At 40.7% G+C, this 13232-nt stretch overlaps 1 protein-coding gene across 2 annotated transcripts in view; it reads left to right on the plus strand.

The window, feature by feature from the left end:
* The first annotated feature begins 403 nt into the window (after positions 1-403).
* LOC117966955 (low-density lipoprotein receptor-related protein 1) overlaps positions 404-13232 on the plus strand; it is a 137050-nt gene continuing 124221 nt past the window's right edge. For both annotated transcript variants that reach the window (XM_059013235.1, XM_059013236.1), the window contains exon 1: positions 404-931. In XM_059013235.1, coding sequence (XP_058869218.1) covers positions 835-931 — 97 coding nt within the window. In that variant the 5' untranslated portion in view covers positions 404-834. The remainder of the gene's footprint in view (positions 932-13232) is intronic.

Below are 13232 nucleotides of genomic sequence, written 5' to 3' on the forward strand. Positions count from 1 at the left end.
AATACAACTACTCTATTTTATGCTTGGGCATTTCATTGTACATGTTATAGTATTATTATTATTTTTTTAAGGATGGTCGGTGCTGCGTACGTAGCCTGCCTGCACGGCAAAGCGTTACATTTCCATTGCATATAAACCTGCCCCTGCTTTAAAACACGAGAAAAAACAAAAACCATATGCAACCCCTCAATTCTATTTACGGGTCTGAAACTGGCGCCATTGCAGCTCCACTGTGGAGCCTAGACATTGCAAAGCGTGGGCCGCAGTGGAGCCAACATGGCGAACTCACTGCTGCAGTTGCATAAATGCGTGTCCCATCAACCCAAGCGCCTGCGCAGTGGCAAGTGCCGCGTAGCTCTCCTGGTTTATTCCAAATACCATTGGAATGAGTGACGTCACTCCCCAGCCTGCTGTGTTGTGTGTGTCTCCCTCTGTCTCTCTCTCTCCATCTCCTTCTCCTCTCAATCTGTAACCACCAGCAACAGAGGCGGTGGGGTATCGAGGAGAGAGAGGCTTTTTTCCCCCCACTGCTGCAAAACAATACAATCAACACCACCTTATCCAACAGATTTACTGTATTCCTGGTTACCGTTACCTTTATTGATTTGGATATAAATAAAGCTACATGAAAAGGAATCCAGACGAATCTGAGCCTTTTGAGGCTTATAAAAAAACATTTTAATTGCTTTTTATTTTTAACCCCCCCCCCCTTTTTTAACGTGCTGCTTCCTTGGAGGAGAACCGGGGGAGAGAAACGCTGGGGTTGGGCTCTGAACATAGAGTCGGGGACTGGAGGTGGTTTGTAATTTGTATCTGTGTTAAATTTGCACAACGATGCTATCTCCCAAGCCAGGACTGGCGGCTTTGGGAATATTTTGCCTCGGATTTGTGCACAGTTTAGAGGTTTTTCCACCCGCCACAGCTGTTGACGGTAAGCATCATTCATTTTATGTTGATTTATTACATGTTTATTTATTTATTTATGTATGTTTATTTAAACAATATCCGTGGTTGCGATTGCAAAATGTACTCTCGTCGTAGGTGAATGCTAATGCAGGGTACCGCTACATAACGTTTAATGTAACACAAACCGGTAGAGGAAAGGTGGTGCTTTGTGTTAAAATGTAGGATTTTTCTCTTACACATTGATATCCAAGTCACATATTTACATGCAAACGCATTTGCTTTGTCTGGCGTCTGTAGAGTGTGGTGTTCTGCTCCCCGCACAATACACAGTTACATTTGTTTTTAATAATATCACGTCATGTTTGAAAACCTGCTTTAGGAATGTTTAAATTAGCATCTGTAACGAGGAACGTATTTTATTTTTTTCTGAACAGTCCGCCGTGAGTCTTGCATTGTCTCATTTTATGTTGCACCCCCCCACCCCCTCCCTCCGTCCCTGAAAACAATGTAAATACATTGCAACACGTATCTGTATTGTTTAAATGTTTTTAAACAAACAAACCCGATACTAAGTTATCATTTGAAAGCATTCCGCTGTGGCCTGGGGTTTTGCAATAGGTGTCTCGTTAGCAAGTAGCCTACAGTATAAGTGGCCTGCCAGACGTTTGCATGAAGCCTGGCTCGACTCTGTGACACTCCATTCTATAGTGCAATCATGGCTGTGGCATGGTTTATGCAATAATAGTTGGCACATGTTTGAGCGGCAGATCACATAACAGTATCATAGCCTGCATTTTAAAAGTGCGTTTAGATGTTTAACCTGGACTAGGTTGTATATGCAATGCCGAGTGAGCATTGAATGCAAAACAGTGCTTTTGCAAAGGGGGTGGAGGTGTTGGGAAACAGCACAGGAGTTATTTTACACATGCAGCACTGTAGTCACACTGTGCTATGATGCTGCCTGTGCGTTTTAAATTAATATGCATGGTTGGTATTACGATAAAGTCTTTTATTATGGGGGCTTGCGAGTGTCTTAAGTATAGCATGTTCTTTAAGGATGACGGTAGAGCGAATTGCAGGGCTGCATCAGTGCGCCGCTAGTGCGTGACATGGCACTCAACTCATGGCGAGAAGGGGGCGAGGGCTTGCACAATATCACAGAGACGACAAAGAAATGGTAGCAAATTAGCCTGTATACTTTTCAGAGGATTGAATGTGTTGCCAGTCACAATTTTTTTATTTGTAACCACGTTGCTTCACTTGATTAGGACAACGCTACTCTCATGTCACTCCCTCGCTACAATGTATTAGTACCACTTCCCAGCACAGCTGCTCAAGCGACTACATACGCACCAACTAGTCACTCGGTGCAGCAAACAATTTTTTAAGGGAGTCGCATGTAACTCAGTGTCACGGCTTTAAAAAATCTCTCCTGTCGGCAAATCATGATTTTAGTAGAGTAGCAAAATAATAATTTTTTTGCTTGGTTTGAAAAAAAAAAACTCTAGACCGTGCAAAAGAACATGTCTGCCAAACCTGTTGAGTATTTTGTGACCAGGCTGAGCTGTAGAAGCGGTGTACTGGGGGTCCTTCCGGCCAAGGAGGGCTGCAATATGTTCTGGAACGTTCTGCAACAAATAGTTGTGATTTTTCTGTAAGCCCACCGAATGGGGAATCTGTGCAGCTTGATTTTTGCACTCATGTGCATCGTTTGTTGATTACGAAAGGGGTCATTTCTAGAACAGCAGGGCCGTGTTACTTCAACCTCGAGACGTTCCGTTAAAAACTGTGGATGCAGCTCCAGTGACAATTCAAGCTACTGTATACAACGTGTGCTCTTAATGTATATGTACTTTAACCTGCTTAATCCTTAGTGTCGCAATTGCGATAGCAATAAAACCGTCGGAGCTGAACATTTATAACGTATGGCACGCTAATGAATTCATTATTTTGTTTGAAATACATTATGCAGAAAATTCTACTAGGACTACTCGTTGCTTCTTCCCACATAACGCCCCTGTAAAATAGCCTGAATATTTGTATGTGATAAATGCATACGTGGATAAATAAACCCTATTCAGTAGGAAATGCATGATGACTAAATAATAATAATAATAATAATAAATGCATGCCAGCCTTTTAAGTAGTTCAGTATTTCATGTTGCAACGATGCGGATTTAATGAGGTTAAACTGGGTGATCAACTAGTAGTTTTCCACTAGTTATAAATGATTAACGTTTTGGCCGAGTTTGTTTGCTCAAGTTTTATGTGCAGAGCAGTTTTGTTTACCCCCAAATTCCAAGTTTTACCAAACCTTTAGTTTAATTTGAATGACCTAATGTGTGTGTGTGTGTGTGTGTGTGTATATATATATATATATATATATATATATATATATATATATATATATATATACACACCAAAAGCATGTGTTCCAACTATGTGTCACTATTACCTCCAATAGTTACTCCGAAATTTAGGAAATTAATTATTAGCATGCGTTTTTGTTGTCTGGGGGGTACCAGAAGTTGCCAAGACTTTAGAAAGCATATATTAGCACAGAAAATAATGCTGACTAACAGAACTTTGAGTGCTGAGCTGTCAATGGTTAACGATTGCACAAATACATGCATACAATGCTTTTACTTCTCACTTTAAGAGAAACTGCATGACTCAAAGTGCAAGTATCAGTAGCTACTGTAGGTTCAGGAATTTGCACTGAACACGTGAAACGGCTGAGCACATTAATTATACACCTTTTTAAGTTGCCACAAGTCAACAGTCTGTACATAGAGCCTATGTCTGCTTGGCACAGGTTATTATTGACATTTAGTGAAAGAGAAAAAACTCAGATAAACATGCTATGATTCATAGTACATCAGGGCTTGAAACTCACGCTAGCCCTGCACCCAGTCCTGGGTTTCAGAACTTCCCTTGTTTAGGTATATTATTAAAATGACCAGGCGCCAGGAGTTTGAACAATCAGACCCCTGCCAAATCTGCTCTGAAGTGATCACGCTTCTCACAGCATGAGTAAGGCATGCAGGAGTCTGTAGGATTAGTAATAGGGGTTGTTCATGCAGCAGAAGGGAAGAACCTCTTTATTCTCCAAACACAGTCTGCTGTCTCCTGATCATTCGATGTAAGTGAGGGTAGCTCTGAAACCCAGGACTGGGTGCTGGGCTAGTGTCTCAAGCCATGGTCCATATTAGATGAATTGTCATCCATTGGGCACAAGGAGGGTTAATCAAGAGACCTCCATATATATCACACAACGACAGCAGTTGTTTCAGCCCTGGGTTTTGGAAATGACATTGAATATGTGGAAAGGCTATCATCAGAGCCTGGGCAAGGGGTGAAGTTGATCCAGAACACACGGGAATTCAGTTGAGTTTTCCCATTCAAGCGAAGTCAAGCAGGGCAGAGGGGATTACATAAGCGAAGTTTCTTCACAAATCTAATTTTGTGAAGAAACTTGGTAAGCACATTCCCTAGTAGAATCTGGATCAGTGTGGAAGTACTAGTCTGTGCTCCCGTTCAAGGGTCCCAGTGATCTACTTGTAACATTGTAGGTATAACTGCAGAGAGACGTGGAGAGGTCTATAGCAACGATGAGCAAGGGAGTCCCTACTGTGTCTCATGTCAAGGTAGAATTGATTTCCACCGGCTTTCAGGATATAGTCCAGTGTGTCTCATCCAACTGATGTACAGGCATTAGCACAGCACGTCCTGTAGCCCTGAAATGAACTAATGCGAGCGAGTCGCCGGGGCATAGCACTGGCATGAGTCAGCAGCAGCAGCAGCGGGGACTGACAGAGATCCCAGTCGAATTCCTGTTGCTGTATTCTGTGTTAAACTTGCTTTCATGTGCTGCTGAAGTGGCTTTAGTGCAGAGTGTGGCAGGTCACGTTGGGCTGATGGGGGGAGCTTTGTGATGTTTTTCTATTCTTTTTAAGCTAAAAAAAACACATTAAGATGGGTCTTGCATGACTGTTACCGTAGATGTATTATTTATTATTTCCATGCCTTTGCTACAGAAAGGTCACTGTTGTAATCTTAACTGTTCAGTTGACTAGACCCTTCAAAGTTTACCTGTGATGTCACAGGGCTATAGTATTGTTTAAAGTGACAGTGTCAATTAAAACCCAGCACGTATTTTTGATATATTGAATACAGTGCTGCCTCTTTATTTTGCTGTCTGATCAGACATAAAAAAAAAATATTAAGAAGTGAGTTAGTGAGGAGCCCTTGTACAGTAAAATCTAGGACTTTTACAATGTATTCTCAGCATGGCTTAACAATTAAACAAATTTATCGAATAGTGAAATATCGAAGGAACACAATTAAACTATATTAAGTGCAACATTACTGTGCTCTGCGGTAAATGAACCTGATTTCAAATACTGTGTACGAATCTAAATAGTGCTAAACGCTTTTTTAAAAGTCGACGAACGACTTGAAAAATGTTTAGCAAACGACAAAGACGGCCTTGTAGGAACTGTGCCACCCAAGGAATCCTAATTATCGTACCCTTGTTGTGTTCAGTGCTTGTGTGCTCACATTTAATTGCTTCGCTTCTCCACCAGCAGCACCTCTTTGAACTGTCCCCCCCGCCCCCCCCCCCCCCCCACGTTTAGCTTACAGTGCAGCAAAAACAACCGCTGACAAGTTAACACCTTTCTGTAACCTACTGTAGAAACAGCATACATGTAATCCTATAGACACCTTGGCTTCATGAAAAGGCTGTGTTAGATTTGCAAAGCTTGTGCTCCAGGGCATCTTGTTGCAACATTTTATTTTTTTCCCACCAAGAAATTTGTACTTACAAGCCATCTTCATTACCTGTCACTACTAGCTTGAAACGGCTTCAATCATAACAAAAGATTTTTTTTTTGTAAGCTTTTAAAATCTATTGTGTGGAGCATTTTCTCAATTTGGGGTGTGAATCTTTCAGAGTTTAAAGGTTAGAAAAGTGTTAAATGTTTACAAATTTGCCTAACAGATTAACGATAGTCCATAATATGCAGGCCAAATACAGGTGTTGTCTTTCTGTATAAAATTTAAATGCTGCACACATACTTTTGGAAGTGATTCCTTTGTAGGAATTAATAGCATGGAATTGACTACTAAGTTTCTCATGCTGTGTTCTCATGATCAGCTAAATTTATCCTGGTTTAAAATAACGTAATAAAAATCAATATTAAAATAACTGATTTAATTGAAAGGAAGATTCCAACAGCTGACCACTAGACAGCCACACTGACTAACGTGGCTAATTTACCAATTACAAGGCTTCCTGTGATGTTTATTAAATTTGTCATGTTTATATGGGGAATAGGACTACTTGTTGCTGTGCAAGTAAAGCATGACTGATGAAATTAATTTCAAAGCAGCGAGCCATTGGCTTCCACCTGACGGAATTAACCCTTAAATCACCATTGCAGTTGACTGTCCAACACGAGCAATGTGTAAAATAAACAAAAATTAAAAATAAATCTGCGTTAGTTTAATAATGATATTCTCCAGTTACAATGTTACACGATTCCATCAGGTAACTGAAATGTTTTGCTTCAGTGGCACAAGAAGGTGTGGAAGGTACCTGAGAGTTTTACAAAATGTAATGTCTCTGAGTACGTGGCTACATCTAGACCACTTTTTCCTCTTTTCCACCATACTGACTGATGCAACGTAATGACGAAATCCTTAACCCCGCCCCCTGGCTTGGCTCGGCTCGCAGCCAGATTCAGATGTCTGTGAGGCTGGAGTTTCATGGATTGGTTCTCGCTCGGCTCAACAAATAGCCAGTGGAGAACCACCCGTACCCGTACCGCACCGAGCCCTCATGGGTCGGATGTGCCAGTGAAGAAGGGGGTATTTGGGTCCAGCATCCTGTTTAAATGGTCTGGCTGGAAAACAAACTGTTGTTTGATGGTAATTGTAGTTACTGTACCTTATCTGCATCAATTACTAACAGATTGCCTCTGGTATATTGCTTGCACAGCCTGAGTTCCAGGCTTACTTTACATATTTATAGTCTATTTGATTCTAAAAGTAGAAAAAAAACAATTCCATAGTATTTATCTGTTAACACTGTTAGAATATTAAACCTGGATTTTGAAAGACTTTTTAATGGGAAAAGGCAGATTTCATTTCTACTGCCTATCAGGTTCTGTTTCTGAATAGAAAAGCTAAATAAGGGTGTTTGAAAAGGTCAGGCTTACTGTAGTCAGCCGCCTCCTCTTAACACTGGGATTATCCAGAATATTTCTCTACAAAGACTTGGTCTCGTATGGCTTTGCCACAGTCATCCCATTGCTTGGGTTAAACGGCTCTTTCCTTGAAGTCGCCAGTCTAAAGATGTTTAATTACAGGCTTGACCAGAGGTGACTGTTTTGTGAATCGTCTCATCTGCGCAGGTTGCGTTTTTGTGTCACTGGGAGTATAATCAGTAGTAATTTACAGTAGCCTTTGGGATATTCTTTCAAAGCAGCTGTTTCTTGAAGTCTGAAAGATGCAGAGCAGCCTCATTGGCCCAATCTACAATAGATTTATTCAGTTTGATTACAACAGGAAAAGTTAATTGAGTTTCAACAATACCCTAACAGTTTTCACTGCATTGTAAACGGCACCTGCCCCAATAAACACCTGGTTTGCAATGTCGAGCCAGGAGGTTGGGCCCTAATAAATTACTGACATAGCCTAAAGCAAAAAATGACAGTCACGTTTCGTGGTAGTGATAGTAAACTGGTATTGCTGGACTGGAGGGGGCACCTTTTCTTTAATAGGGTTAGGGAACAGTTCATTTGTCATTCCTCAAGTCTGCCCTGGACTGGAGGGAGCACCCTTTCTCATAGGGGGTGAGGGAGCAGTTCAGTCTCCATGCCTCCAGCCTGCCCTGGACTGGAGACATGTAGACTACTGTCCACTGGGAGATAAACTGAGACCACAGGATGCATTTCATCTGTGACCCAAGAAGTCAGATTCAGACTACAGAGGTGAAAGGATAGTAGATCAACCCACTTGTCTGTCGACCCCCACCCTGGTCACTTCTCTGTTTTTATTCTGTGCTTTACAGTTGAGATTTGGCACCCTAATGTCCTGTAAAGAATGTTGTTATACATCGGTCTGTCGTGTGCCCTGAAAGAATATTCTACTTTGTACAAGTTTTTTATCCAGTTTTTGAAGTTACATTAATTTGTGCTGAGTGATTTATATGTTTCTAAGTCCTTTTGATGTTTGCTAAATACTTCTAAGCATTGGCAGAGATTCCCTTAACTCTTCCTCAAGAAGGATGGAAATTGCATACTTCCACTGCCTGACTGTTTGAGCCAGACTTTTCTACAAGCTTAGGTAGACCAGCTAAGCTCGTAGAAGAGCCCGGAATGGCTCAAGACTAGAGGTTAAGTTGCTGTAAAAACTGTATGAGTCTTATTTCCATTCCTGCTTTACCTGCAAAGAACTTCATCCAAGTACTGCCAAAGGTTGATAAAAGGAAGACTTTAATCTTAAACCAATTTATGATCGTTGTCTGGCCTTGAACTAGCAACCAACTACAATAAAAACCCCTTCCACTCCCATACACCTTTAAGGTGGAATTAATTATTTTCAGTGCAAATCCATCTTGTCTTGAATGCAGTGCTGTTCGCTGCGTAATCTCAGATTTATGAAAGATCTCCGCCCTTCATAAAGTCATACTACTTTTACAGCAACGTGGAAATTCAGAAATCTGCATATGCCTCTGAACCGTTTCCAGGATGTTTGAACTGTGAGAGAATTGCATAATTGGGAGGAGACCCAGCGGTTGGAAGGCAATCGCTGTGTCTCCTCTGAGTCCAATGTACTGCTGTGTAGAGCAGCATCGGAAATTAATCATACCTGAATTAGTCATTCCCCATATTGATCTTATAGCTTGCTTAGGGTTTGAAATAAGACCTGGGCTGCTTTGTACTTTTTCAGATTGTCCTCATTGAAATTGATCAGACTGCTGTGCAAGTGTGTTTATTATGGGTGTTTATTTCAACACCTGCTTGCTACAGTAAATTAACTTGAAATTAAAGGTAGGTTGGGTGTGGAACAGCCACTGTTTTCCTGCTAGGTCTTCAGGGCTGACTTGCTTTGTTCTCCTCTTTAACAGATAGAATGGTCTGTAATCAATCACAAGAACCCTTGTGTTGTTTTATACTATATCTCCAATGTTTTTAGCACCTGTATGTGCTCTATAATCGAGTGGTTTGAAGCCATTTACCTAAATCTCTTTTAAACCTATTGTGAAATCGGGCAGGTTAAAGCCTGCAAATGTGTAAATTACTGTGGGAAAAGAAACTGAAGATTAGTTGAAGATGCATCATTCTCTTGCTCTTCCCAGCAGGTAGTCTTGCATTGATTTTTTTGTTCTTGTTGCAAACACCATACAGTCGCTGATGCTTGTATAAAGGTTGCAAATTGTTTTGTGTTTTAAGACAGATTTAGCACTAATCTAAACTGAATGGTTCCCTAACCCCATAAAAATAAGGATGGTCCTTCCCACAATATCAGTTTAGTATGCATCTCCCTTTACCTCTCCAAAAAATATAATATGTTTAATGCAATCAAATGAACCAGTTTCTCTAAACAGAAAGAAAACATTACTTGCCTGTTGACCTACTGCAAAGCACCTTTTACCAGGAGTAAGAATGCATTAACAATGGCTGCTTGAAAAAGTGGGATATTTGTATCCAGTACTGTAGTGGCAGAGTATTTAATATGTCTTTGAAACCTCAAGTGGCAGCTATGTAAAATAGCTTATCATGTTACAGGAGAGGTTAACAGTGCAACCTTTGTTGTTGTTTGATCTAAAGAAGCATTAGAGCGTTAGAAAACATCCTAAACCACTAATCAAACAGCTTGCGCTTCTGCCGGTGGCTTCTGTGATAATGTGGGTGTTTGTAAGTGCATCTGTAAAGGTTAGGTTGAATGGCGTCATATAGCTCAGGATGTCAAGAAAACTCAATTGTTCCAATGGCCTCGTCTTGGTTTAAAAAGTGTTCAATACTTAACTTACAAAGTGAACTTGTCTGCATATCTCTTTAAACTTCTTTTGAAGGTGTATACGAGACTCTTTTGGGTATTTCCCCTCCGATAAATAAATGTACACATCTTCCAGAGAAACCAGTTCTGTTGACCTTATCATTAAATTTCAATGCAAAAAGTATTGAAATGAGACCGTATTTTTTAGCAGACAAGATTTGAAGATGGCACAAAACCTAAACTAGAGATGCGTAAATGAATTTGCATGCACGCTGACTACAGATTTCTTCCGAAGACAGTGTTTGGCATAACAGCAGGCCAGTGAGCAGAGCAGTACGTTCAGGCACTAGGACCTGGGGGAGGGATGGGATCTGTCTGCACTGGCTTCACCATGCTACAGCGCCCCAGGCAAGCACAGGCTTTAGAAAGCAATGTTTAAATCATTTTTTTAATTCTTCAGTACAAAATAAAAACAAACTGTTTAAACCCAATTTAATTTAGCATGCAAACAGACCCGAGGCTGATAAGCAGAGTCTAGTCTAGACTTGAGGTAGTTTACAGGAGGAAGTTGGGAATCGCAGTTGAATTCAGGGTCCCCCCCCCCCCCCCCCAAAAGAAAACAAAAACCCTGTAGGCATGGTGGTGTGGTGCAAGGGGAGAGAGGAATTTCTAGTAAGAAACCAGAGCGACTTTCAATTCTACAGCACATGTTTAGACTGTAGATCTCTCCATCTACCCCATCCTACCAGGCACCATGTTCTGGACCCTCACCTAATGCACTATCCTTGCACTACTAATATGTCATTGCAGATGTTACTTTTTGTAATCCTAACTTGTTGCACCTGGTTCATATTCTATTTTAGTCCTACTATTGCACTTAATGTAAACTACACTGTATTTAAATATCAAGCTTGCATTGTAACCTTGTACTGTTCTGTAACACCTGAAAGTCGCCTTGGATAAAGGCGTCTGCCAAATAAATAATAATTGAAATGTTCGTTTCCTCTGTCCTGACTCCACTTCTGGGATAGACCGCAGCTGCAGGCAAATAGTACAGCAACCAGACCGCGCTCGCCCATTGCTTTCTATGAGGTCAGTCTGTTCTGGTATTGCTCACTAACGGAAAAGATGACTCAAATTAACAACACCTGTTGTAAAACCACTGCTTACTGATGAGACACTTCACTTCAAAAAAACATTGTGCTCTGCAATGATTATTTCAGACAAACGGAGGTAGGTAAAAACATTTTAAAAAGCTGGCCCTATATAAATCCGGAGTGTCTTTATTATCTTGTAACACGGCATGGTAATGCCATTCTCCCTAGAATAATGAAAATATAAAAAGAACTCTGAAGAGTTTATCTGCGTGTGTGTCCGTGCGTAATGTGTTTGTGCGTGTGTGGTTTTGGGTTCAGTTAAACTGTCCCAGCTGCTGTCTGGAGCGCTGTTGATGTGCTGTGTACAGTGGTTGTCAGGGTGGCATTTGGAAAGGACAGGTCATCTTCATCTAGAAGACATCCACCTGTCGATCACAGGGCTCTGAGGACGTTTTTATAATAATGCTAAATGGAAACCTTGTGCAAAAAGAAAAAAGCATGGTGATGGAAGCAAGGCAATAATTATTGACATATTATAATGTCCTGATTGTCTATTTTTTCATTCTAGTTTTGGTATTTATGATGTTACTAGACTATGCGTCAGTATTTTCTTTTTTGGTTTAATAAACATTTTGCAAGCTTTAACAGAAATGTTTTTGGTTTCATTTTCACTGTAGGTTTTACTTAATGATTGCATCCATAAGTAGTAAGTATGTTTGAAAGAATTCGATCTAGAACATAGGGATTTATTTTGTTACTGTTAGTGATGTAGTTTATTTAGCTGTCCATTAAAAGTTTGTAAAAACTACAGTAGGGAGTTAATGGTATTTTTTTTATATCAAGAAGAGCTCCCCGTTACTTGTTTTGGGTCTTTTTAAGCAAAAAGGGTGGACAGCTCTACAATGGAATAAGTGGTGTGGATATGTGCCCAATCCTAAACAGGTTAAAGTATATATGTGTGTGTGTGTGTGTGTGTGTGTGTGTGTATGTACACTGCTGTGTAAAAGTCTTAGACATGTTGCATGTTTCTACTCTGTTGCATTATGAGCATCAACAATTTACTCAAAGCCTCTACTAGTGTGACACCTGTGCCTTCTGCCAGTTCTGCTGTCAATTCAACGCTTGTCTTCTTTCTATTCCTTAAGGATATTCTCTTTAAGCATTGTGCATCCTTGTTAGACAGCCTTTTGAGTCTTCCAGTTCTGGGTTTGTCAATTTACAGATGATGTTTCTCTGTACTTGTTGATTATGCTTCGGATACCACACCTTGAAAATCGAGTGATGCGAGCTATTTCACTTAATGTTTTTTCGTTTTTATGCAAGTCAAGGTTGTTATAATAGTGGAAAACACTAGTGGAGGTTTTGAGTAATGCTCATAATGCATCAGAGTAGATAAATGCAATAGGTCGTACGTACATACATACATAATAATTTTGGATGCATATTAACTGTTTGGAATTATTTTATTCAGTACGGTCTACTTGGGTCTCTCTTTGTAATAGTGCTTGCACTATTGAGAGGTGCCTGTGCTGGCCCTGCCTGCACAAAGTGAATAAACTAAACTAACACTGTCCCGATGGGAGGGTGCACACCCCTGGCATCCCTCTGTGCTAACCCGACCCATCGATGTGCAGCTGCTTAGATCTGCTCAATTCAGAATCCATGGTGGTATGACTGCAGGCTAGACACGTTGTATTCTAATGCCTATCAACTCTCTCTGTCATCTCCCTTCCTCCCTTGGCTCCCTGGCCAAAGCTTTTCAGTTACTTCAGAAGATGCTTTATGTCTTATTGCCTTACGATTTAAATACCATTACTGGCTTGGTGCGATAAGGTACAAAAAATATGATCTTTTCGCTACCGTTTCTCTGCAGCAGCAATTACTAAGGGTTAGTAAGGGAGTGTCGGGGGAGGCAGTAATGAATATTTAGCACATGGCCAGCTGTATAAAGAGCTGGGCTGACTGTTTTACTCCATGATAGCATATGTGACATTCCTGACCCCAACCCCCCTACCCACCCACTTTCCAAATGTACTGAAAATCAGAAGACTGGCAACCGTGCGATCACAGCTTGGCTGCTGACGGGTCTAGACCACCCCTGGTCTGCTTCCTAGTGCCACATTTTTCATCTGTATAGACAATTTCACTTTTATTAAAGTGACACAACTTCCATAGTCCATATTTGAATTCATATAGACCCCTGTCCTTTAGTGTGCCTAGTCA

Source organism: Acipenser ruthenus, chromosome 45 (assembly GCF_902713425.1).
Source record: "Acipenser ruthenus chromosome 45, fAciRut3.2 maternal haplotype, whole genome shotgun sequence".
NCBI lineage: Eukaryota > Metazoa > Chordata > Actinopteri > Acipenseriformes > Acipenseridae > Acipenser > Acipenser ruthenus.